General features: G+C 40.5%; 1 protein-coding gene across 2 annotated transcripts in view; it reads right to left on the bottom strand.

Moving 5' to 3' along the window:
* The window catches only part of LOC107544173 (stromal interaction molecule 1), a 167,805-nt gene that overhangs the window by 65,965 nt on the left and 78,364 nt on the right, over window positions 1–23,476 (bottom strand). For both annotated transcript variants that reach the window (XM_087821702.1, XM_087821703.1), the window contains exon 2: window positions 9,475–9,605. In XM_087821702.1, coding sequence (XP_087677828.1) covers window positions 9,475–9,605 — 131 coding nt within the window. The remainder of the gene's footprint in view (window positions 1–9,474; window positions 9,606–23,476) is intronic.

Genomic DNA, 23,476 nt, shown 5'->3' with positions numbered 1-23,476 from the left:
AGCTCCATATGGTATGGACCAAGAATTTGATGTAAGTTCCTGGTATTTGGGTGAGAGCGAATTGCCATCTGGGTTCTTTCCTGTCATTTTAGCTTTCCCAGAAGTGACAGTTACAAAAAAGAAAAAGGCAGGTCAGAAGGGATGGAAAGGAGGGAGAGAAGGAGGGACAGAGGAATTCACCCAACGAGAATGCCTCAAGGATCTTCAGTCAGGGTGTCCTCAGAAGCTATCCGCTCCTTCTCAGAAACAGAGGCAACTTAGCTGTCAGTAAGCTAACCAGAAATCTCTGCCTCTAGAAACAATGGTACCTCAGACTTGGAAGCACCTCTACATATCTGCCAAAGTTAGGAATGGGAGAACTTGAGATAGAAATCAACATGGTTTTCAAAGTGTTTTCTAGACAGCCCTAGGGATTCTTATGGGTTGGACTACAGAAAGGCAAGTGGGAGGTGACCAATGTAGTTACACTTTTTTAAACCTCTTTTTGAGATATAATTCACATACCAATTTAGTGTACAACTCAAGGGTTTTTAGCATATTCACAGAAGTGTGCAACCATCACCACAAGTTAATGGTTTCACTGGATAACTACGAGCTAATTCAGTCTGTTTCTTTATTGGTTATATGGAAAAATTAGTATCTACCCCACAGGGTTTTTTGTAAAGACCACCTGAGAGAGTATATGTAAAAGTCCCCAGCACAGGCCTAGTACATGGTAGCAATGGTAGGAGAAGGAGTAATACTACTACCACGAACTAAGCCACAGGCTGGGCACTCTCTACACAGACTTTTATTTCATCTTTGCCATAATCCTTCAAGGTAGGAATTATTGTCCCCATTTAATAGTGAGGAAACAAAAGCTCGCAGCGCTTAAGAAACTTTCTAAGGCCCTGTTAGTTATAACTGGTGAAAGGGCAAAACCCTCATCTTTCTTGCTCCAAAGCATGTGCATACTTTTGGCTCAGACAGACTTTCAGCATTCTCAGTGTCTTCCTTTTTTCTTTTCTTCATCTACGTTCCACATGTAGTATGTGGTTTTCTCTAGGTTTTTCCTTAATTATTTTAAGTACAGTGACTTTACCTCCACCCAGATTCTGTATGTGATTCATGGCATAAGGTAGGGGGATAGGGAAAAGGGTCACAGAGGAGATCAGTCATGCGTGTCATACACTAACATGTCTGGAGCCCAGACCCTAGCAACTCCTAGAAAAAGCCTACCACTGATTCAGCTGCTAACTTTACCAGGAACTCACAAGCCCAAAGCACCCTGTTCTGCCATACCACTGACCAGCCAACTATGTACTCTTGTTCTGCCATAAGAAAACAATTTAAGGGACACACAGAGATAGGACAGAATCTTTAAGATTTAAAATTCAAAAGCTTAACTCATTACCTTTACGTATAAAGCCCTGCATCAAGCATAGAGGGAGAAACAGTGATGAATAAGACCTAGATCCTTCCCCTTGCAGGCACTTGCAATCTAGTAGGGCACACAAGGATGGACCCAACTAATTACAGAGCAGAGCAATATGCCAAATGAGAGATTCACGCCAAGTACTCTGGAGCATGAAAGAGGAAGGATCATTTCCCACTATAGGGAAACAAACAAGATTTCGTGGAGGAAGAATATTTAATCTAGGCCAAAAATACTCAACCAGGAGCAATTCTGTCCCCCAGGGCAACTGAAAATTGACAATAGAGACATTTTTGGTTGTTACAACTTAAGGTTGGTGTAAGATAGAGATGTGCTACTGGCATCCAGTGTGTAGAGGATGGCATGCTGCTAAACATCCTACACTGCAACAAAGAATTATCTGGCCCAAAATGTCAATAATGTTAGGCTGAGAAACCCAAATCTAGGCATTGGTGGACAAGTAGAACTTTTACAGGCAAAAATGGGAGACAGAACTACAAGGATGAGGAATTATCTCGAGCAAAGTCACAATGACAGGACATCAAAAGCATGTTTGAGATGGCTACGACAAAGAGAAAGGGAATGCAGTGTAATGTGAACGAGTCAGGCAAGCTAAAGTCACTGACGTGGAAGCACTGACGGGCAGGTTAAATTTTAGATTAAGTTAGTAAACAAAGGTAAGCCACATATAGTGTCATCATCTCTAAAATAGAGTTAATAACACCTAACTCATAGAGTGGTTGAGGATTAAATGAAACCGCATATGCAATCAGCTGGCACAGGGCTTGGCACATGGTAGGGATGCTCCAATTCTACCACATTCCCTAAGGCAGGAGTAATGATCAGAGTTGTGCTTTTTAGTAATTCCAGTATTAGTGCAAAAAGACAAACTTATAGGCAAGACAATATAATCAAAATCATTAGGGCACAAAGCAAGACATTCTAATTAAGAGCTAAATTAAGTGATATAGACTGTGAGCTACAGCATTAGTACTGAGGTAAGAAGGGTCAATGTGGGTGGGAAAGTCAGGGAAGGTTCATGAAAAGTGAGGCTGGAGCATTCCAGGGGACTCTTAAGACTGATACAGACAGGGCCAGGGGTTAGAAGGAAGGGTATGAGAAGTTAGTTCCAGGTAAGAAGAACTACCTGAGCAAAGAAAGGAGCCTCATAAACATGGAATGACTATGAGACAAGAGCCAGACCAAGTGGTAGGAAGTATGTCTAGAGCAGTGATTTTCAACCTTTTCGTCTTATGGCAAACATAAACTAATTATTAAAATTCTGTGGCACACCAAAAATATATAGTTTTTGCCAATCTGACAAAAAATAGGTATAATTTTGATTCATTCACACTGGATGGCTATTGTTGTATTGGCTGTTGTCATTTTTTTATTTGACAATCTAAGGGAAAAAAGTTCAGTGTCTCTGACTAAATAGTCAGGTGCTGCATATTTTAAATTTTTTTGCAGCACACCAGTGGAAAATCTCTGATCTAGACAGTTTTAAGAAAAAGACGAAGATCAAATTTGAAGGGATGGAGTGCTAGGAACAGGAAGTCAGATGAAACAAGAAAAGGAAATCATGCAGAAGATACAAAACCAAAACCTGGCTTAAGAAGTTCATTGGCAGCATGTAAAACATGGCCTGGTGGGGAGAAGCTAGAGGCAAGGGAACACTTAGAGGTGTTGGCAGCTATTTGGATGTTAGGAAATGAGGCCCAAAGCCTCAGGAGGGAGTAACAATTATTATTAATCATGATAATAACCTTTTAGTATAACTCGGCTACTTACCTTAATCAAATTAGCCCGTGCTAGCCACAACACTGGGCTTCTCTCTCCCTCCCTATATACCACTTTCCATCAAATCCAAGTCCTACTGGCTCTTTGGGATATTGCAAGCGGAAGTGCTGCATGCTCCCCTCAGGGTTGAGTTCCTCCAGTTCTGATTCCACCTGATGCCAGATTCCATAGACTTCCCAATTCTCATAGACTCCCCGGACCTTACATTCTTCTTGGTGGGACAATGAAGAAAAGATAGAAAACAAGGCAATTTCTACCGTGCTAAAGTCAAGTAGATCTAGTAACTGTACTGTAATATGGCTTTGTTGTTCAAAATCCTTTAGCCTTTCAGATGGGTAGAAAAAAAATTATAAGTTCTCACCTTGACTTTATGTAAAGTACACAGGCATAGGCAGGAGGCTGGGTAAGCTACCACAGAAGTTGCAGCACCTAGAAATGTGTGGCCCTTCTTTGTCCCTACCCTTTAACATCAGCCACTCAGGCGAATATAAAACTACCTGTCAGGTCAGCCAGGCTGCTGGGGGTGGCTCCTATAGCTGAATGCTGGGATGCCATGGGATGATGAGAGAGCTGATTTGGAATTTTTCTCTACAGACCAGCCCTCACTATCTGTACCATCATTCTGAGGGCAGAAAAAAACATGGATTTAGCACCTATTTGTGCCAGGCATTGTACTTGGGGCTTTGTGAACATTAAATTCTTAAAACAGGTAATAAAATAAGGTTCAGAAAAATGAAGTTATTTGCCTATTTGTCACGCAGCCAGTAAGTGGCAAAGCTGAACACAGCCCCCTCTGCATGAAAATGTATGCTCTTTGATAACAATAACAATAATAGCAATAATAACCAAAACTAACTTTCATTGAGCCTTTCCTATGTGCCAGGCATTGTATTAAGTGCTTTATATGTATTACTTCATTATATCTTTACAACTTCATGAGGTGCTTACTATTATTACTCCGCTTGTAATAAAGAAACTGAGGCTTAAAGAGAAAAAGTAACTTCTCCAAGTTTCCACAGCTGGTAAAGGCAGAGCCAGGCTTAAACCTAGGTCTGTGTGACTCTAGAGCACAAACTCTCAACCCTGTGCTATCTTTTCTATACCAGACACAATGGAAGCATAGATAGATTTTGCAGCTTCTTGGGCTCATAGTGCTACCTGTTCATCCCCACTCCACAAAACGTGTGATCACACCCTTACTCAAGACTTCCATCTCAGCCTGACACCATGCTAACACAGTGATATCAGTCTATCATTCCACACAATGATTAAGCACATATTCTGTATCAGGCTTTGCTGGGCATTGGAGAAACAGAAACAAACAAACCACATAAGGTCAGTCCCTGCCCTGCAGAGGCTCACAATTCAGTGAGAGAAACACATCAGTTGAACAAACATTAAAATACAACTGTCAGATGCAGGTAGCTTTCCTGGATATAAAGAGGAAAGAAACGGGAAAGTAACAGTAGCGTTCACTGAGCTTGAATTGTGTCAGGTACTATGCTGGGTATTTTTTTTTAATAACATATGATGAAATTAACTTTTGGGGGGGAGGGGACAGAGTTCTATGAATCTTAAAACATATTTAGATTCTTGTAACCATCCCCACAATCCAGACACATGACAATTCTATTACCCCAAAAAATTCCCTCATGCTATCCCTTTGTAGTCAAACCCTCCTCACACTCCTAACCCTTGGTAACTACTGATCTAGACTCCATCTCTATATCTTTGCCTTTCTCAGAATGTATATAAATGAAATCATATAGCAAGTAACTTTTTGAGACTGATTTCTTTCATTCAGCATAATGCCTTTGAAATTCATCTATGTTGTACACATCAATAGTTCATTCCTTTTTATTGTTGAGTAGTGTTCCATAGTTTTTTATCCACTCACACATTGAAGAACACTTGATTTGTGTCCAGTTTTTTGGCAGTTATGATCAAAGTTGCTATAAACATTTGTGTATAGGTTTTAGCGTAATTATAAATTTTCATTTACCTACAGGGGTAAATACCTAGAAATAGAACTGCTGGGCCATATAATAAGTTATGTTTAACTTTATAAGAGTTCCAGTCCTCCTTGCCTAGCACTTGGAATTTTCCATTTTTAATTTAGCCTTTCTATTAAATGTGTAGTATTATCTCATTGTGGTTTTAATTTGCACTTCCTTAATGTCTAATAATATTGAGCATCTTTTCACATGCTTATTTGCCATCCCTATAATTTCTTTGATAAAATGTCTATTCAAAAATTTCCCCATTTTTTATTGAGTTGCTTGTTTTCTATTGTTGAGTTTTGAGAGTTCTTTATTTGTGCTGGGAACTTTTAACAGCACTTTTCTCACTTAATCCCGACAACAACCTTACAAGGATAGGAATGATTAGCCACCATTTTACCCTGAGAAAATCAAAGAGGAAGTCATTAAACTACTACACTCTGATTACAGTTCTACCTAATTTCAAAGTTTACTCATTAGTCACCTGTGACATACAGACCACTAGAATGCAAGCTCTATAAAAGCAAAGATTTTGTCAGTTTTGTTAACTACAGAATCCACAGCCCTACAAACAGTAACTGACACATAATGGGTATTCAGTCAAAATTTGTTTAATGGTGAATAAATGCCCTTAATTTTTCATGTAGGCTCCAGAAAAGAAAATAGCTCTGATCACAGAGAGCCTGGTCCAGTCAAGAGGACAGTAGTTTTAGGCAGGCCCTTGTCTGTGCAGCTCAGACTGTCACGACAACCTGATAGTACCATCCCATTGCAGCAAGTCCTTTGCCCATAGGCAGTGTCCCCACCAGAGCTCTGAATAGAACATAGGTCATGAATTCCCACACTGCCAGGCTGGTAGAACTCCCTGCCAGGTTGGCAAAAAGGGCATCATCACCATAGTGGCATCTTGCTCATCTGAAGGGCCCACAATCTACAGCCTCTGCTATCTAGGACAGAGCAAGCAAAGACGGCACTTGGGCAGCCAAACTGGCTTTCCCATACCTGAAAGATGTATTTTCTATAAAATGCCTGCTGAGTCTCAGTTTACTGTAAGTCTAAGTTCATAGCTCATAGCAGAGTACGTGCAGCATTTAGAAATGAAAATGAATCAAAGAAGAGACAAGAACACTATAAGAAGAAATCACAACCATGCATATAGGAATGTAGGCGCTGAGGTAAATAGCACAAGAGGCCCTGAAGAAATGCTTTGACTTATCCAAAAAAAGTTAATACTCTGCTTACAATAATCTGTAAGAAGAAAGACTTACTTCAAAAACGGCCAAAATTTTTAAAGATCTAGTACTGAGGTTATAGTTCAAATTATCTGAAAAACAAACTGATATGAGGCCAAATAAATGAGGCCTTAATAGAGTACCCCTTCAGACTTCTACTAAGGCCCTGGAGTAATGAGCAGTGTTTTTAAATGGGTCATAAACATCTCACTCAGGTCCTTGATGGCCAGTACAACCAGGGTTTCCTCCCTGGTGCTTCAGTGTCCATTATTCAATATTCTAAGCCCTGAGCTGTCCACCCAACTTTCTAGTTAGATTCTGAACTCCGAGGTTATCTCATGTATGATTAGACCAACTTAAGCACCCATTTTGCTAACATTACTTTCGCTTTCAAAGACAGTAGCTTCTGACTGATCATAAAAACCCACACTACAGGCTACTCTAATCACCAGCGGCCTGAGATTGCAGTAAGAACATCTGAAGCCAAGGCAGGCAGAAGCTATGCTGAAAAAGAGCAGTTAGCCACTGGCGCAGAGCAGGGTGACAGCTTTTGTGTTATTTTAGAACAGTTTGTGCTGATGAGCTTTTTGTTGTGGTAACATTCCTCTAAAAAGAACATTTTCTTCCTCTTCTCATTTACAAAGCAATTCAGCAGAAAGTGAGAAAGAAAGGAAGGCAAATGACAAGGATATCTAGGAACTAGTAGATCTTGGACCATATCACCTTTTTAACTATTGTGCCAGCCATCTCCTAGTCCTGTGGCCAGGCCCTTGGACAGAGACCAGGACACCTCTAGGCCTCATTCATCACCAGAAACATGACTCTATTTTCAGCAGAGACAAAACTGGGTCCTATGAAGACCAGTGACAAATGTGACCAAAAATTTAGATATTTTCATCATGGTTGGGGTCCTTGCTCAAGAACCAACAATTGCCAGGTTCAAGAAGTACACATAGCTCAGCCTGGTTGCCTGGCCCCACTTTCTTTTCCAGGTTTATGTCCTGCAGTTTTCTATCACAGTCACTCTTATCTAACCAAACCTACCCACCATGCTTCTTACACTTCCACATCTTTGCTCACACTCATTCCCTACAATTCAGGCTGCCCCACCCCTTCCACTCTATTCAAATTCTACTTTTCCTCCAGTAATTCTATTTTTTTTCCTCTTATAAATCCCTTAGACAGCCTTAGCCAGTTTTGTTCAGTGGTTAGAGCATCAGCCCACAGCTGAAGTGTCCCAGGTTTGATTCCAACCAAGGGCATCGAACCTAGGTTGCAGGTTCGATCCTCAGCCCTGGTCGGGACATGTGCAGGAGGCAACCAATTGATGTGTCTCTCTCACATTGATGTTTCTCTCTCTCTCTCCCTTCCACTCTCTCTGAAAAGTAATGGAAAAAAAATCCTTGGGTGAGGATTTAAATAAATAAATAAATAAATCCCTTAGACATCATCTAGTTCAACCTATTACAAGGATCCCCTCTGCTTACCAGTCAGTGGAATGTTTGCCCATTTTCAGTGACAAGGAGTTAACTACCTACCCACCTACCAAAGAAGGCCCTTCCATGATGAGAGAATACTGTTAGGCAATTCTTTATTCTAGAAGATGCCTATATTTTACTTTCCCTACACTGGTCCTGGCTCTGCCCTTGGAATAAGAGAAACAATACAGCAGTACTTAACAGCATGGGCTTTGAAATCAGATCTGTGCTCACATTCAGTGTGTACTTGAACAAAATGCTTAACCTTTCCAAGGCTCCAGTCCTAAATAACACTATCAACTTTATAAGGCCAGTAAGAAAGTTAATAAAAGAATAACTATGCAAAGATCTTAACACTGACTGACATAGCATAAGAATTTCATAAATGATAGCTAGTGCTGTAGTTTTCATTGTTATCATCATTGTTTTATATAAGTCTGATTCCTCCACTTCTTATGTATTTAAAGACAGAAATTATATTACCTAAGTCTTCTTTTCCAGGCTAAAGTTTCTTCACTAGCCTATAAATTATGTGAGCACAGATGTATCTGTCCTATTTACAGCCACATCTCCATGTCTAGAACAGTGCCTGTGGTACATACATACTACACACTTATAAATACTGACATGTATTGAATGCTCTCCATTTCATAGTTTCTGTGCTCTTCATCATTCATGTCACTCCTCTCTGTATAGGCTTTCGCTGTTCCAAATGCTTCTGGCAATGTGAGATCCAAAATTGAACTCAAAACTTAAAGGTGAACTAAGCAGCAAAGAGAAGAGACTAAGATTACCTCCTCCCTCATGGTACACACTGTATCACTATTAAAGATCTGGCAGATTTGGCAGCTTCACCAAACTGATCGTTCATGTTGAGCTTGAAATCAACTGAAACCTTTAAATCTTTTTATACATGATGACTCTGTATGAACTCTGGGCTCTCTGGAATTGGAGCTGTAGTAGTGCCACAAGGTGAAACAATAACAGAACTTTTTCCACTTAGAGATTCCTCTTGCTTTTACTATCTGGACCACTCAACTGACTCCCAGCAACTGCAGCCTGGAATTGAGAATGATCTTTTTAGGACCATTTGATTCTCCCTCCCAAATAGAGTATAAGCTCCCAGAGGGCAAGATCTAACTGTCTTGCATTCTCTCCCACATGCCAACTCAGGGATGAGCACAGAGTAAGTACAGATTGACGCCCTCTGTCTACAGTAGGATTGCAATAAGGATTCAGGGGAACTATAGAGACCAACCTTGGGGCTCCCTCTCCCTCTCAAACAGCACAGCTCAGTCAGTGTTGTGTTTCTAGCCGGTACATGAACAGGAGCCAGTCCAGGCACAGATGCAGACATAAGGCCTGCACTCTGACCAGCTGGCTCCTGGAGGGCTGCTCTGCTGAGTTATCACCTCCCCGACAGGGACAAGTTCCTAGAGAACAAGCCAGTATCAAAGCCATCTCTCCACAGGGAACAGTCTGTCTAGACAGCTTTCAGGGACTGTTCACACAGGAAGAGAAGAGAGCCACGGCAGGGTGAGAGGGCTCACCTCATCACTTTCTTCCACATCCACATCACCATTGGCATCATCATCCATCAGCTTGTGGATGCTGCGGACTGCATCAAAGCTGAGCTTCTCATCCTCACTGTGGCACAGGGGCTTGTCAATCCGGCAAAACTCTGTACAGGAAAAGCAAGAGACAACATTACCGGGGCTGCCACCCAACCTCCATTACCCTCCTATCTCAGTGTCCTTAGCTTCTAGCACCTGACTCCTCATGCAGCCAGTTAACTGCTATTTGTACAGTGAGAAAAAGTGTTTCATTTAGCCTTTAACTGCCTCCCCAAGGATGTGCTGAGCTCCCCCATTTAAGGACAATGCTTAATCATCCTAACAGTTCCCTTGTAAGGAAGTCAAGCATAGGACTAGGAATACACTGGGCTCTAGAACATGAATAGGTAACTAAGAAGAAAAATAATATAAATGAGAGAAAATACAAATAGCCAGTGAACACAGGAAAAAGCTTAGCCTCACTAGTAATCAAACAAATACATATTCAAATGAAATATTATTTTTAATCAGTCAATAAGCAAATATAAATTAATACAATCTTTCTAGAAGCCGGAAAACAGCCCATTCTTTCCAATGCTAGAATAATATGTAGTTTTCCTTTTTGTCACTGCCAGAACATATATTGCCAGGCTAACTGGGGAAACCCTTCACATCACAGGCGTTCCCACAGACAGTTACATTCAGCAAGTATCTATCAGACATCTAAGGTCCTAAGCTCATCTGATACTATAGTTTGGGAAGTCTGTGTGTGACGGCGGGCTCTTTCCTCATCACACACAGTCAGTCCTGCAGAAGTAAAAACAGCACAAGAGTCTAAACCACCCTAGTTCTTTTATGACACCTAACCCTCTCTAACAAACTTGGAAAACACCTAGCCTGACTGATGCGTACAGCAGAAAGAGTCTGGAATCTAGTCTTAGCTCTACCGTGTGACTCTAGGAAAGTGACTTCCTTTCTCCAGGCCTCAAGTTCATTATTTGAAAAAGACATTTTAACTACAGTTTCTAGAATTTCTTCCAATTCCCAGATTCTAAAATTCCTCTTTCTTTTGACCCTGATCTTGATAACTACTTTCTAGGCAAAATATTCTTCAGATCACCTCCAAAGAAGTTAGAAGACTTTAACTTCTCAGATAATAGAAGATGCTATCAGGAGAGAAAGCAGAGAGGGTAAACGGGCTGCTGCTCTTAAGCCTTCTAGAAGGCACTGATCAAAGACCTGAAACACTCCGATCCATGTAATCATTTACTTGTCTGGTGGTGAGACAGTGACAGACAGGACCTCCCTATCACTTGCTTGTTGCTCAAATCTTTTTCAAAATGGGGAAGGGGTATAAATACAAAAACTTTTAAATGTCCCAGATATGATTCAATAAAAATATGTTGAATACTGAAGTTCAAAGATATTAACTATATGCCCGAAGTCAAAGGCAGCTGAAGAGCCACAGCAAGAGCCCAGGTCTACTGACTCCCAGGCCAGCACTTTACCTGATTGTCTTTATGCCAAAGTGACCAGATAGCCTTAGGTTGGTTTCATCTTTTGGGATATTACAAATGGTAATATTGGTACGAAAAACACTGAAGAAATGGCTTTATAAAAGAAAAAAGTAAGCCCTAGCCAGTTTGGCTCACTGGTTAGAGCATCAGCCCATGGACTGAAGGGTCATGGGTTTGATTTCAGCCAAGGGCATGTTACCTCCGTTGCGGGCTCGATCCCCGGCCCTAGTCTGGCTGTGTGCAGGAGGCAACCAATCATTGTGTCTCTCTCACATTGATGTTTCTCCCTCCCTCCCTCCCTCCTTTCCTCCCTCCCTCCCTCCGTCCCTCTCTCTTCCACTCTCTCTGTAAAGCAATGGAAAAAATTACCCTCAAGTGAGAATTTTTAAAAAAAGAAAAAAGTAAGATAAATACTATGCATACAAAAGAAATATCTCCGTGTAACCTTACGTTCCTCTACATTTGTCCTGCCAACTTAGAGTGGGGAGTAGAGGGTGGGGTGAAGAAGTAGTGGGTACTAATGGAAAGTGTAGAATGTAGCCAAAGATTAAGGCATTGTTTCTCACTTCCTCACCAACAAGAGTTCTTGGCACGATTGTTTCGTTCATAGACTCCCATCCTACCCATGCAAAAAAATTGCAATAAAGCAGTAAGTAATGACTAGTTCATAGATACAGCACACAACACTGAGATTAGCACAACCAACATAACACTTTCCCTCCCTTATTTCTGTTTCTGTATTACTCAAAGGCACATATAATTGCCCATCAGAGTTTTTTGATCAGCATATGATGTGTTCATTTAAACAACATTTATTGAGTCTCTTCATATGTCAGACTCTGTAATCAGCATGGGGCATAAAGAGATGAATCAGATCTCACCTTTGCTCTCAAGGAGCTGAATTATAAAAATGAGGGAGATGGGCAATTAAAACACAATGTGCTAAAGAAAAAAGTAAGATAAATACTATGCATACACTGAACTGACAGATTTCTGACCGAAAGGAAAGAAACCGAATCTTTTCATTAGCCTTCATAATTGAATCAAGATTACTCTAGAGGTCAGCAAACTTTTTCTGTAAAAGGCCAGACAATAAACAATTTAGGATTTATGGGCCATATAGCTTCTGTTGCAATTACTTAGCTCTTGTCATTGAGCACAAAATCAGCCATAGACAAAACAGAAGTAAATGAGCTTAGCTATATTCCAACAAAACTTTATTTACAAAGACAGGTTGTGGGCTGGACTTGACCCCTGGGCCATAGTTTGCTAACCTCTGTTCTAGAAACCACTGGTAGCATACCTGAACCACACTGAACTGACAGATTTCTGACCGAAAGGAAAGAAACCAAATATTTTCATTAGCCTTCATCCATATACAGGTTTATCCTAAGTAAAGCACAACTTCTAATAGGCTTTTTAAAATAATGGAAATAGTTTACCAAGCTGGAGGGACTGCATATCTCCAGGGTAGGCACCTGAAGTCATCCAGCCCCTTTTCCAAAAGCCTACAGCAAGTCCAAGAAGTTTAGGCCTCAAACAACAGGCTCTGATTTGTAACCTGATCAAACAGACAGGTGACCTTTGCTGTTGGCATCATCTGGCATAGAGAAGGATTAAAGGGGTTGAAGATAAGAGAGTATAAAATCTTGATATCTATTCTATGGCTATAGAATCCTGTCCAGAAGAAAACATGATTCAGTCAAAATTCACAAATAACTCCTTCAACCAAGCATTTGTAGGCTCTGTCTCTTTCCTGAGATCTTTTCTATTTTCTTTTATACATTCTAATCTGGCAAAGTTCCCCAGAGCCATCCAGAAATAACCTTAGAAGATCCACCTATTTAGCAACACATTATTACTGCAGTGGAGCTCTGAACTTGGAGTCAGAACACATATGTCAAAATCCCAGCTTCATCAGTTACAACCATATGACCTTGAACAAGTTGTTTAACTTCTCTGAGCCTCCAATACCTCATTTGAAAAATGAGGATAATTATTTCTGCTGCATGGGGTTTTTTGTGAGAATTAAGTAAAACCACATTTGTTAAAACACCCAGCAAAGGGAGCCGGCCAGTGTGACTCAGTTGACTGAGTGTTGTCCCACGCACCAAAAGGTTGCTAGTTTGATTCCTAGTCAGGTCACATGCCCAGGTTGTAGGTTTGATCCCCAGTAGGGGGCATGGAGGAAGCAACAGGTCCACATTTCTCTCTCACACATCAGTGTTTTTCTCCCTCTCTTTCCCTTTCCCTTCCTCTCTCTCTAAAATCAATAAATAAAAACGTATCTTTTTAAAATAAGAATTTTTTTTTTTTAATCTAGCAGAGGACCTGCATAAAGCTGACATCCAATACATTTGTAGTTTCCTTCTTTCCTCCAAGAACAGCAAGTGAACAATTCCCATCTTCTGCTAACTTCAGCCACTTTCCCTGCCAGACCATGAAGAATCAAATGCAGGAGGTGCAGTCCAATTAAGTTGATCAGTCATGTTCTAGGTGAGCTGGCAAGTGACTCTGACTCCCACAACATTTATATGTCTATCATTGATAACAATTATCATACTGTGTTTCAGTTGCCTGTTTAATTTGTCTTCCCCATCAGACTAGGATTTCCTTTAAGGGCTTAGGACCATGTCCCAAGCAGCAAGCAAAAGTCAGTTCTTGACAGATGCTCAGTAAATGTTTTCTGAGTGAATAACTAAATACCAACTCCACAATTATGTAGGATATTCTAGGCAGAAAAGAGAATAATTTTAAGTAGAGAAAATAGCATAGAACGAGATTTTATAATTTTTGGCCTTAGGATCCCCTTATACACTTAAAATTTTTAAATCCCAAAACCGTTTGGTATGTACCATATTAGAAATTAAATACAAATTCTAATATTTAGCAATTAGTTCATTTTAAAACAATAAATCTATCTGTTAATATAAATAATGTGTTTTTATAAAAATAATTGTTTTCTGGAAAGAAATCATGAGAAGGGTGGAACTGTTTTACATTTTTGCAAATCTTTTTAAAATCTGGCTTTATAAAAGATAGATGCAGTTTTATTATATCTGTTTCCTCAGTCAATGTGTTGTTTTGATTGAAGATGAAAACATAGATATGCCGTTGGAAGAGGCAAGAGTATTTTAATAGCCTTTCATATAATTGTGACAGTCTTCTTTGACACCACACCAAAACTCGGCAAGTAGTAGGCTTTTTAAAGGTTAGTTATAGTGCAAATCTGAAACTATATGAATAAACTTTTTGTATTCTATTACATCAAAATCCATTGGCCTATCTTGCACTCTGAACAGATCTTTTATCCATGTGTGCCTCTGTCATATGATTCACTGGTCACTTAGAAACTACTGATCTGAGCCCTGACCAGGTGGCTCAGCTGGATGGAGCATCATCATGTATACCAAAAGGTTGCAGGTTCAATTCCTGATCAGGGAACATACCTAGGTTGTGGGTTCAATCCCTGGCTGGGGCTTGTATAGGACGCAAAGGATCAATATTTCTCTCTCACATTGATGTTTCTTTCTCTCTTCCTTCCTCTCTCTCTAAAATCAATAAACATATCCATGGGTGAGCCCAGCCAGCATGGTTGAGCATCAACCTATGATCCAGGAGATTGCGGTTCGATTCCCAGTCAGGGCACATGCCCGGGTTGTGGGCTCTATCCCCAGAGGGGGGTGTGCAGAAGGCAGCAGATCAATGACTCTCTCATCATTGATGTTTCTATCTCTCTCTCTCCCTCTCTCTGAAATCAATAAAGACATATTTAAAAAACAAAACAAAAACATATCCTCAGGTGAAGAGGGAAAAAGCAAACTACTGATTCAATGAGTTAGGCAGAGTTTCCAAATTGACACATTTCATCTATACAATATCAAATAATCACAATTATTAATATCACCACTGATTTCATTTGAAAAGCTTTAAATCTGGGGAAGCTATCAAATTCACAGTGGCAGATGCCAATTTTCTAAAATTCTAACTTTCAATTAAAAGCTAAAATTTTAGCATTGGCAACAAATACTACCAATTGTTTTCCTTAGGGTAGCAGACTCACTTCATTCATTTTCAAATTGTCTGTCAAATACATAAGTCTGCGTAACTATAGTTTGTCTGTGTTATACTTTAAAGTAAAAATAGTGTTCCTTGGGAAAAAAAGGAGGTAGTTAAGTTTGCAACTCAATCACACAAATGCTTTTCCTTGAGATAAACATCAAACTTCTACATGCAGCAGAGTGCTTTATGCATAACTTCCTGTTTCATCACACAGAATACTAAAGAGATATGTATTCATAGGATACAATAAAATTAATAAATTAATAAATTTTTACTTCTTTCTTGAGATCTTTTTTTAAAAACTGAGAATGCTATGAAGGTGAGGAATACAACAATTACTAGCACAGTTTTGTGCCACTGCTTTGATTCTTGTTAAGGTGTCAGCAGTTTTACCTACTAATTGCTCTGTGCACCATCAGTGCAAATGTACACATGGTGAAAATAGCAAATACCATCTGAGCATTATTATTAATATGGATTTGACCTTCTGGACCCCTGAAAAGATCCTGGTGGCTGGTTGTTGCAGACCACACAACCACCAACAGACAAAACCACAAAGTCCTTTTCCTCATGTCCAAATCTCTTCTTCTTTCTCCAACCAGAGTTAATCATTTACTGTTGGATGGTCCAAAGTACTGTGTGCATAACTCTGTTATATTAATTCTCATGCCACACCCAGAAAATGGCAAGGACTAAGTTTGACTCACTCTGTGCCCCAGGCCCAGTATGGCACCACCAACATCTGCCCTGTCAAGCACAAAATCGGTAAATGCTGGCTGAATGAATGAATGAATGAATGAATGAATGCACAAAAGAATAGATTCGTAACAAACCCTATCTCCCCAAAAGGCAAGGGAATTCTTTAGTACAACCCACCAGTTCCCACCACAACTATCCATCATCCATCATCCACCTAATAATGCCTCTTCTTTCCCAGCCATTTTCATTTCCCATCACTAAAGAGTAACTCATCCCCCAGAGAACACATACCTGTAGGCATGCAAAGCAGAGCCACTGCAGTTGAGCCTGACAATGGATTGTCTAATGTGAGACACAAGCACAAAGGGAAAGAAGTGAGAGAAGTAGCAGTCAAGCAAGACAGTACAGATTAGGGTGGAGAAGGGCACTGGTCAGACTACTCCTCAGTGCTTGGCTAGAACCAGAGGGGAATCTGGAAATTGCTAAATTTTACCAAGAGGCCTCAGGTGTGAGAATAATTTCTCCTTCTTTACAGGATTGGCAAGCTCTGCAGTGACTCTGAATGGGGTCAGAATCTATCCTTACTCTGAGGAAGGTCAGCAGGAATGCTAGCTAGAGGTAGTGCTACCGCATACCAGCTGAAACTCCATCCAAGTCATCTCCTTCCTTAAAGCCCTTCAAAAGCTTCTCATTATTCTTCAGATAAAGTTCAATTACAATTATGAAAAGTGTTATATATGAAAACTATAGGGTACCTACAAGGCCCAGAATGATTGGCCATCTGCCACCTTCTGGTGCCATATCCAGCAACTCCTTCAGCTTCATGTGGTCCTTCTCTGATGTGCCTAGTTTCTTTCCTCCTTTGCATGCAGCCTAGTGGTTCTCAACTCTGGCTGCATATTACACTTACCCATGGAGCTCTTAAGTTGCTGGTGCCCAGACCCCATCCCAGACCAATTCAATCAGTATCTCTATAAATGGAACCTAGGTATGGGTTTGATTTGGGGGGTGGGGTGGTCGAGGTATCATTTTTTTCTTTGAGACATAACATAAAAACAGTAAAGTACATAAATAAACATATGGGTCATGTGTATATATTCATGTAACCACCATCAAAATCAAGATATAGAACATTCCACCACCCCCCCGTCCCCAAAAAAATATACAGAACATTCCCAACACTCCAGGAGGAATCCCTCCCTCTTGTCCCTTTCCAATCAATACTACCATGACCACTACCCACCCCCCTCTCCTGGCAATGGCAACGACTATTCTGACTTTTATCACCATAGAAAAGTTTTGCCTATTCTTTATATTTATGAAAATGGAGCATGTATATTTTTTAAGGTATAGTTGAAGCAATAAAATGCCATTTAAGTGTAGAGTTCAATGTGTTCAATGAACATATGCACTTGTATAACCATTACCCCAATCAAAATATAGAACATTTCATCACACTAAATTGTTCCCACTTGGTCCTTCACTGTCAACCATCATCCTGCTCCCCACACAATTGATCTGATTTCTATCATTATAAATTAGTTTTACATGTTCTAGAACTTCAAATAAGTGTAATCATCGGTATGTTCTCTTTTATGTCTGGCTTCTTTTGCTCAACATGATTTGAGATTCAACCATGTTGGCATGTGTATCAATAGTTTCCTCCATTTTTTCACTGAGTAGTATCCCATTGACTGGTTATATCACAGTTTGTTTATCTATTCACCAGTTTTTATCTCTTACAAGTAAAGTGTTATGAAGATTCTTGTACAAGTCTTTGTGTGGAAAAAATATTTTCATTTTTCTTAAGTGAAAATGACTTCTCATTTTTATCTTGAATTCTACTCAGAGTGTATTACTAGGTTACATAACAGGGGTATGTTTAACTTTTTAAATAATGTCAAACTGTTTTCCAAAGTAGTTGTATCATTTTACAGTCCCAAAAGTAACCAGCAGTATGACGCACCAGTCCTGTTGCTTCATATACTGTCTTTTACTTGGTGACGCTAATGTGTAGCCGAGATTAAGAACCGCCTAGAATTCCTTTTATGTGAAAGGTTCTTCATTCCTTCTTGACCTGCAAACTCTGGCTGATGCTGCTGGTCTTAGTTTAAATACTTTTTCTTCAAAGTTTCTTCCTTGGCTCATCCCTCTCAAACTGGTTTAGGTCCACATTATACATTCTCCAAAGCTCCTATATTTTTCATTTATAACACTCTTCACAATTGTAATTATTTGTGTGATAATTCACTAAATGTCTGTTAAACTGTAAACTCCACAGCAGCAGAAACCATAGCTGTCTTCTTTATGGCTGAATCTCGGCTTTTAGCCAACACCTCACACCTAGCAAAGTCCCTGACACAACTGTTGGGCTTCAATAAACATTGGTTGAATGAACAAATGACTGTCCAGAAGAATTTGTTAAATGAAGGAGCAAATTCAAACAGAGATGAACAATATAGTTCTTGTCCGCAAAAAGTACTACAATGAGCACAGTATATGACTTACAAAGACACAAAGTAGAATGTGTTAAGAGGCAAGACACCAGAGTAGCAGAAGATAACCACAGTTTGAACAAAAGGTAGAAGACAGTAGGGGTAGAAGGAAGAGCAACCCAAGCAAAGCAAGCCCAAGAACAAGAAGCACAGCATCTCACGTAGTTTGATTGATTAAAGGACCCAAAGTCAAAGGGTTCTTTTTACCAATCTTGCAAAAGCTGTGAGCATAGAATGGGAGTAATGGATGTTGGGACTCCCTCATTGTACTCAGACTCTAAATGGTAGAGTTGGAGTGGCTTTGAAGGGTCACTGCTTACTTTACAACTGGAGAAGAATATGGAGGCCATGAAAGGGGGTTGCTTTGCCCTAGGTTGGACGGCAAGCCAATGGCAGAATCAGATTCAAAGCCACACAACTTCCTATGCCATGTCCCGCAGCAAGGCTATGGTAGGGAGATCCAGATGAGCCTGTGCAAGAGAGCTCTCTAGAACTACTGATTGTTACTCTCCAAGGCCAACAAATAGGGGTGGGTTTCATCAGTAACTTTTAGTCTATTAAGGGCAAACACAGAAGTCCTAACTGGGCTTCTGGCATTCCCCAAGCAGGGTAAAACAGAACTTTCTGGTTTTGCCTTAACTTCTTCGGTATCCCACACTAACCAAAGTCTCCTTCCTAATTAGGACTTAGAAACAAAGTTTTAAAAGATACTAGGGAAGAAATACTGAGCCCCTGCTACACTCTGTTGGGAGGAGCAAAAGAGCAAAGGAATATGCTTCTGTTTAAGCATATGAAACCTAATCATCGACTAGAAAAGATGAAGAAATCGTCAGCCCTCCCCGGGGGGTGGGGAGTCAGCTACCCCTCTTGTGTCCCATTTCTACTTTTTTCCTCCTTTCAGTATTCTTTTCTTCAAACTTTAATCTCACAAGAAGCCTCCTTCCAGAAGAAAATGGCTAATACCTAAAGTTAGTCCCCACAAAGTAGGCCATGACCTCAATATCTTGGGCTTCTTGTATAGGGGCCTTCTAGCTGTTCTAACCCCCCATGCCTCCTCCTGGGTCTCCTGCAGGATTTTGGACTCTTGTCCATCTCCTTAACAGCCCATTTGCCTGCCCTTTTACTACTGTAGCCTTTCTGGCTGATTGAAAAGGTTCTGACCCCCAGTTCAGTGTTCACATGCTACAATGTCAACACTCACTTATAACTTTCTAACAGCTATTTGCTGAACATGAACTAGCTAGCTGAGCTTGCCAAAGACACTGGGAATACAAAGAAAAGACATACTTCTCTGGCCTCCAGGGTCCTCTCTACCCCTAACACCCAACTATTAAAATATATGCTGAATTGCAGAAGTGGTAGATGTGGGTCTTTGAATTCCAACTTTGCTATACCCTGACTACTCCTAAGGATTAATTTTCTTATCTGAAAAAATCAGTAAAGTCCTGTAAAAAACAAGAAAGCCCCATAAAAACAGTCATTTATTTGTCATTTCTCTATTCTTTGCTTTGCCTGGAAGTCTTACCTTCCCAACTACAGCAAGAGGAGGCTGATTTTTCTGGTGTTCCACTGTGTCTGGCCCAGTGCTGGGCAACACAACACCTGGTCAAAGGACAACTGAAAGCTGCTTACAGATTTTGAAGATAAGCTTTCTCAGCTTTGGGGTCCCCCATATACCACAAGTCTTTACATTGTAAAGCTATTTGTGCCCGGCCAGGCATGGCTCAGTGGTTGAGCGTCGACCTAGGATCCAGGAGATCGGGGTTCGATTCCCGGTCAGGGCACATGCCCGGGGTGTGGGCTGCAGCTGATCAATGACTCTCTCATCATTGATGTTTCTATCTCTCTCTCTCTCTCTCTCTTTTCCTCTCTCTGAAATCAATAAAGGTATACTTTAAAAAAAAACAACAACAAAAAAAACAGCTATTTGTGCCAAGAAGTGTGATAGCCCCAGAGAAATTAAATCAACACACACTTGTTCAAAAGCTACCCAAAATTCTCTAACCTGGCGCCTAACCCAAACATTCTTGTGTCCTGGCCAGCACTTGTCAGGGACATTGAAATGGCCAAAAAATAATTACAGACAACTCAAAACTTTCCTGCTGGTGCCCTAAAAGTGTTAGGGTAGGCATCCAAGGCCTTGCCCAGATAGGGACTTTGAACAGTGCCCAGGGGGAGGTGCTGCACCCATTAGTGGACCCTCTAGAATTATACCCATCCGGGTTCATAACTGGGGCTGGCTCCCAACAATCAGTCCTGATCATAACAGCCCTAAGAGCACAGTGATAAATGCCTTGAAGAAATAAACACTGAGGAGCCAGGCATACCACTGCATGGGGTAAAAATAATGTAGATTCCAGTTTCTATAGCAACAAGAGGTCATCCTCAAGTCTCCCAGCCCCACTGCTGGCTGGCTGACCAGAGAACACATTCTTGGGCTCCAAAAGAGACCAGAGCTAGAAGAGAGCTTCTTATCATCTTCTGTCCCTTCAAATAATACAAGGAAGATAACAAGGAAGATAGCACTTCTTCTTTTCTTGAGAGAAGATAACCAAGAACATCTATTGGAAAACCTTGGATTTGGGATAATCATTCTAAGAACTAGGTTGGCAGCCCTTCCTTACCCAATGCAATTATTAGCTATGGAAGCAGAGTGTCTTCCCAGAAAGGGGACTATCAAGAATGAAGTGAAGCCTGGCCGGGCGTGGTTCAGCGGTTGAGTGTCAACCTAGGATCCAGGAGATCAGGGTTTGATTTCCGGTCAGGGCACATGCCCATGCTGAGGGCTCGATCCCCAGTCAGGGGCATGCAGAAGGCAGCCGATCAATGACTCTCTCATCATTGATGTTTCTATCTCTCTCCCTCTCCCTTCCTCTCTCTGAAATCAATAAAGATATATTAAAAAAAAAAAAAAAGAATGAAGTATGCCGCCCTAGCCGGTTTTGCTCAGTGGTTAGAGCATCGGCCCGAAGACTGAAGGGTCCTGGGTTCAATTCCTGGACAAAGGCACATACCTCAGTTGCAGGCTTGATCCCCATGAGGGAGGCAACCAGCCAATGTGTCTCTCTCACATCGATGTTTCTCTCTTTCTTTCTCTCTCTCTCTCTCCCCCTTCCACTCTCTCTGAAAAGCAATGGAAAAAATATCCTCAGGTGAGGATTAAAAAAAAAGAATGAAGTGTGCCTGAGCTTCCTTACAGCCCAAGCTCCCAACCCTGCTCCCTCATCTGCACAAACTAGATATGATTTCTGAGGAAAGGCCTCTATGGAAAAGCATATTCCAGCTCACAGAGAACTGAGTTCAAGTATCAATACATCTTACCTGGGTTACTGATGTACTGATCTCCCTGATCTCCCTCACTGATCTCCCTGGTTCTGCCCTAGTTTTTCTCAAACTCGCCCTCTACCAAAGCAAGTAAGTAATTCAAATCTGAGTAGACCACTCTCCTGAATAAAATCCTTTACAGGTTCACATAAAAATCTGCACACAAATGTTCATAGACATTTTATGTGTAATAGCTAAAAATTGGAATCAGTCCATATGTCCATTCAACAGGTGAATGGTTAAACTCTGGTACTTATCTACAATGAAATACTACTCAGTGATAAAAAGGAATCAAGTAATGATACACATAACTACATAGGTGAACTTCCAGGGAATTATGCTGAGCAAAAAAAAAGCCAATTCCAAAAACTTACATACTCTATCATTCCATTTATATAACATTTTTGAAACGACAAAATTTTAGAAATGTCAGGGACAGGAAAGGGGGCAGGAGCAAAGGGTGTGGTTATAAAAGGGCAAGGATCTTTGTGCATTGTAACAGAACTTACACATACACACAGATACATATACACACATGAGTACAATGAAAATGAGGAAATCTAAACAAGATTAGTGGATTTTTTTTTCAATACCAGTATTCTGGTTATAATACTCTACTACGGTTTTTCAAAATTTTATTGTGGGGGAAACTTTGCACGGTTTCACAGTGATTTCTCTGTATTATTTCTTAAAATTGCATGTAAATCTACAATTATCTCAACAAAAATTTTAATTTAAAAAAATTCTTTGCAGGGCTCCCAAATTCCTACAACAGTAACTCCTAACATTTTTCAATGAGGAATTCAAAACAGCTCCACATAATAATAGTTGTACTTTTAGTATCGACTAATTAAAAAGTGATTGATTTGAGCCGGACAAAGTGGCACAGTTGGTTGAGCCAGTCCCATGCACCAACAGGTTGCCAGTTCGATTCCCTGTCAGGGCACAAACCTGGGTTGCAGGTGTTATCCCCAGTCAGGGAGCATATGGAAGGCAACTGATCGATGTTTCTCTCTCACAGCTCTCTCTCTTTCCCTCTTTCCCTCCCTCCCTCCCTCTCTCTAAGCATGTGCTTGGGTGAGGATTAAAAAAAAAAATTGAGGAAATAATATGGGTCCATGAGACACCCTTCAAGGACCCCTTTACCAGTGACATGGGGTAAGACTAGAAAACTTGGTAGGGTCCACTCTTGAAAAGCCTTGTATGATTTGCTACATAAGTAAATCACTATACCCTATACCAGGCCATGGAGAGAGAACTGGAATAAGAACTGTCAGGCCCTTTGAAGACTGCTAAGGCTTCACAGCCCAGAGACTGAGAACCACTGGCCTATATAAAGAATACAGTGTAGCAAATCATACAAGGCTTTTCAAGAGTGGTCCCTACCAAGTTCTCTAGTCTTACCCCATGTAACTCACTCACATACACCCTACAATCCCACTACACTAAACTTCTTTTAATTCCATAAATAGTAAGGCTCACTTTTGGCTTTGTACATTATGCTTCCTCTGATTGTAGTATCCTTGCCCCATTCTACATCTGACTAATTCCCACTCTAGCTTCAAGATTCTACTCAGGCTTTTTCTAATTCCTCCAGAAAGTCTTCTCTACACTGACTCTTAAGGTTAGAGTTAGATTAGGAGCCCCTCTTCTGTGCTCTCATAGTTCCTGTGCTTCTCTCTATCACTACTTAGACCAATTACTTAATCTCTCTATGCCGCTGTTTCATTTTCTTTAAAATAAGGAGAAAAATAGTACCTACCTCATAGAGTTATAAGAATGAAATGAGGTTGTTTTTTTTAAGGTAATGAAATGAGTTAACACATAAAAACTATTTCTAATAGAGCACAACACACAGTAAGTATTCAATTACTAACAAATTGTTTCTGTTTTAACTGTCTG

Source organism: Miniopterus natalensis, chromosome 11 (assembly GCF_054644295.1).
Source record: "Miniopterus natalensis isolate mMinNat1 chromosome 11, mMinNat1.hap1, whole genome shotgun sequence".
Classification (NCBI taxonomy): Eukaryota; Metazoa; Chordata; class Mammalia; order Chiroptera; family Miniopteridae; genus Miniopterus; species Miniopterus natalensis.
This window is presented reverse-complemented; position numbering and strand designations above follow the sequence as displayed.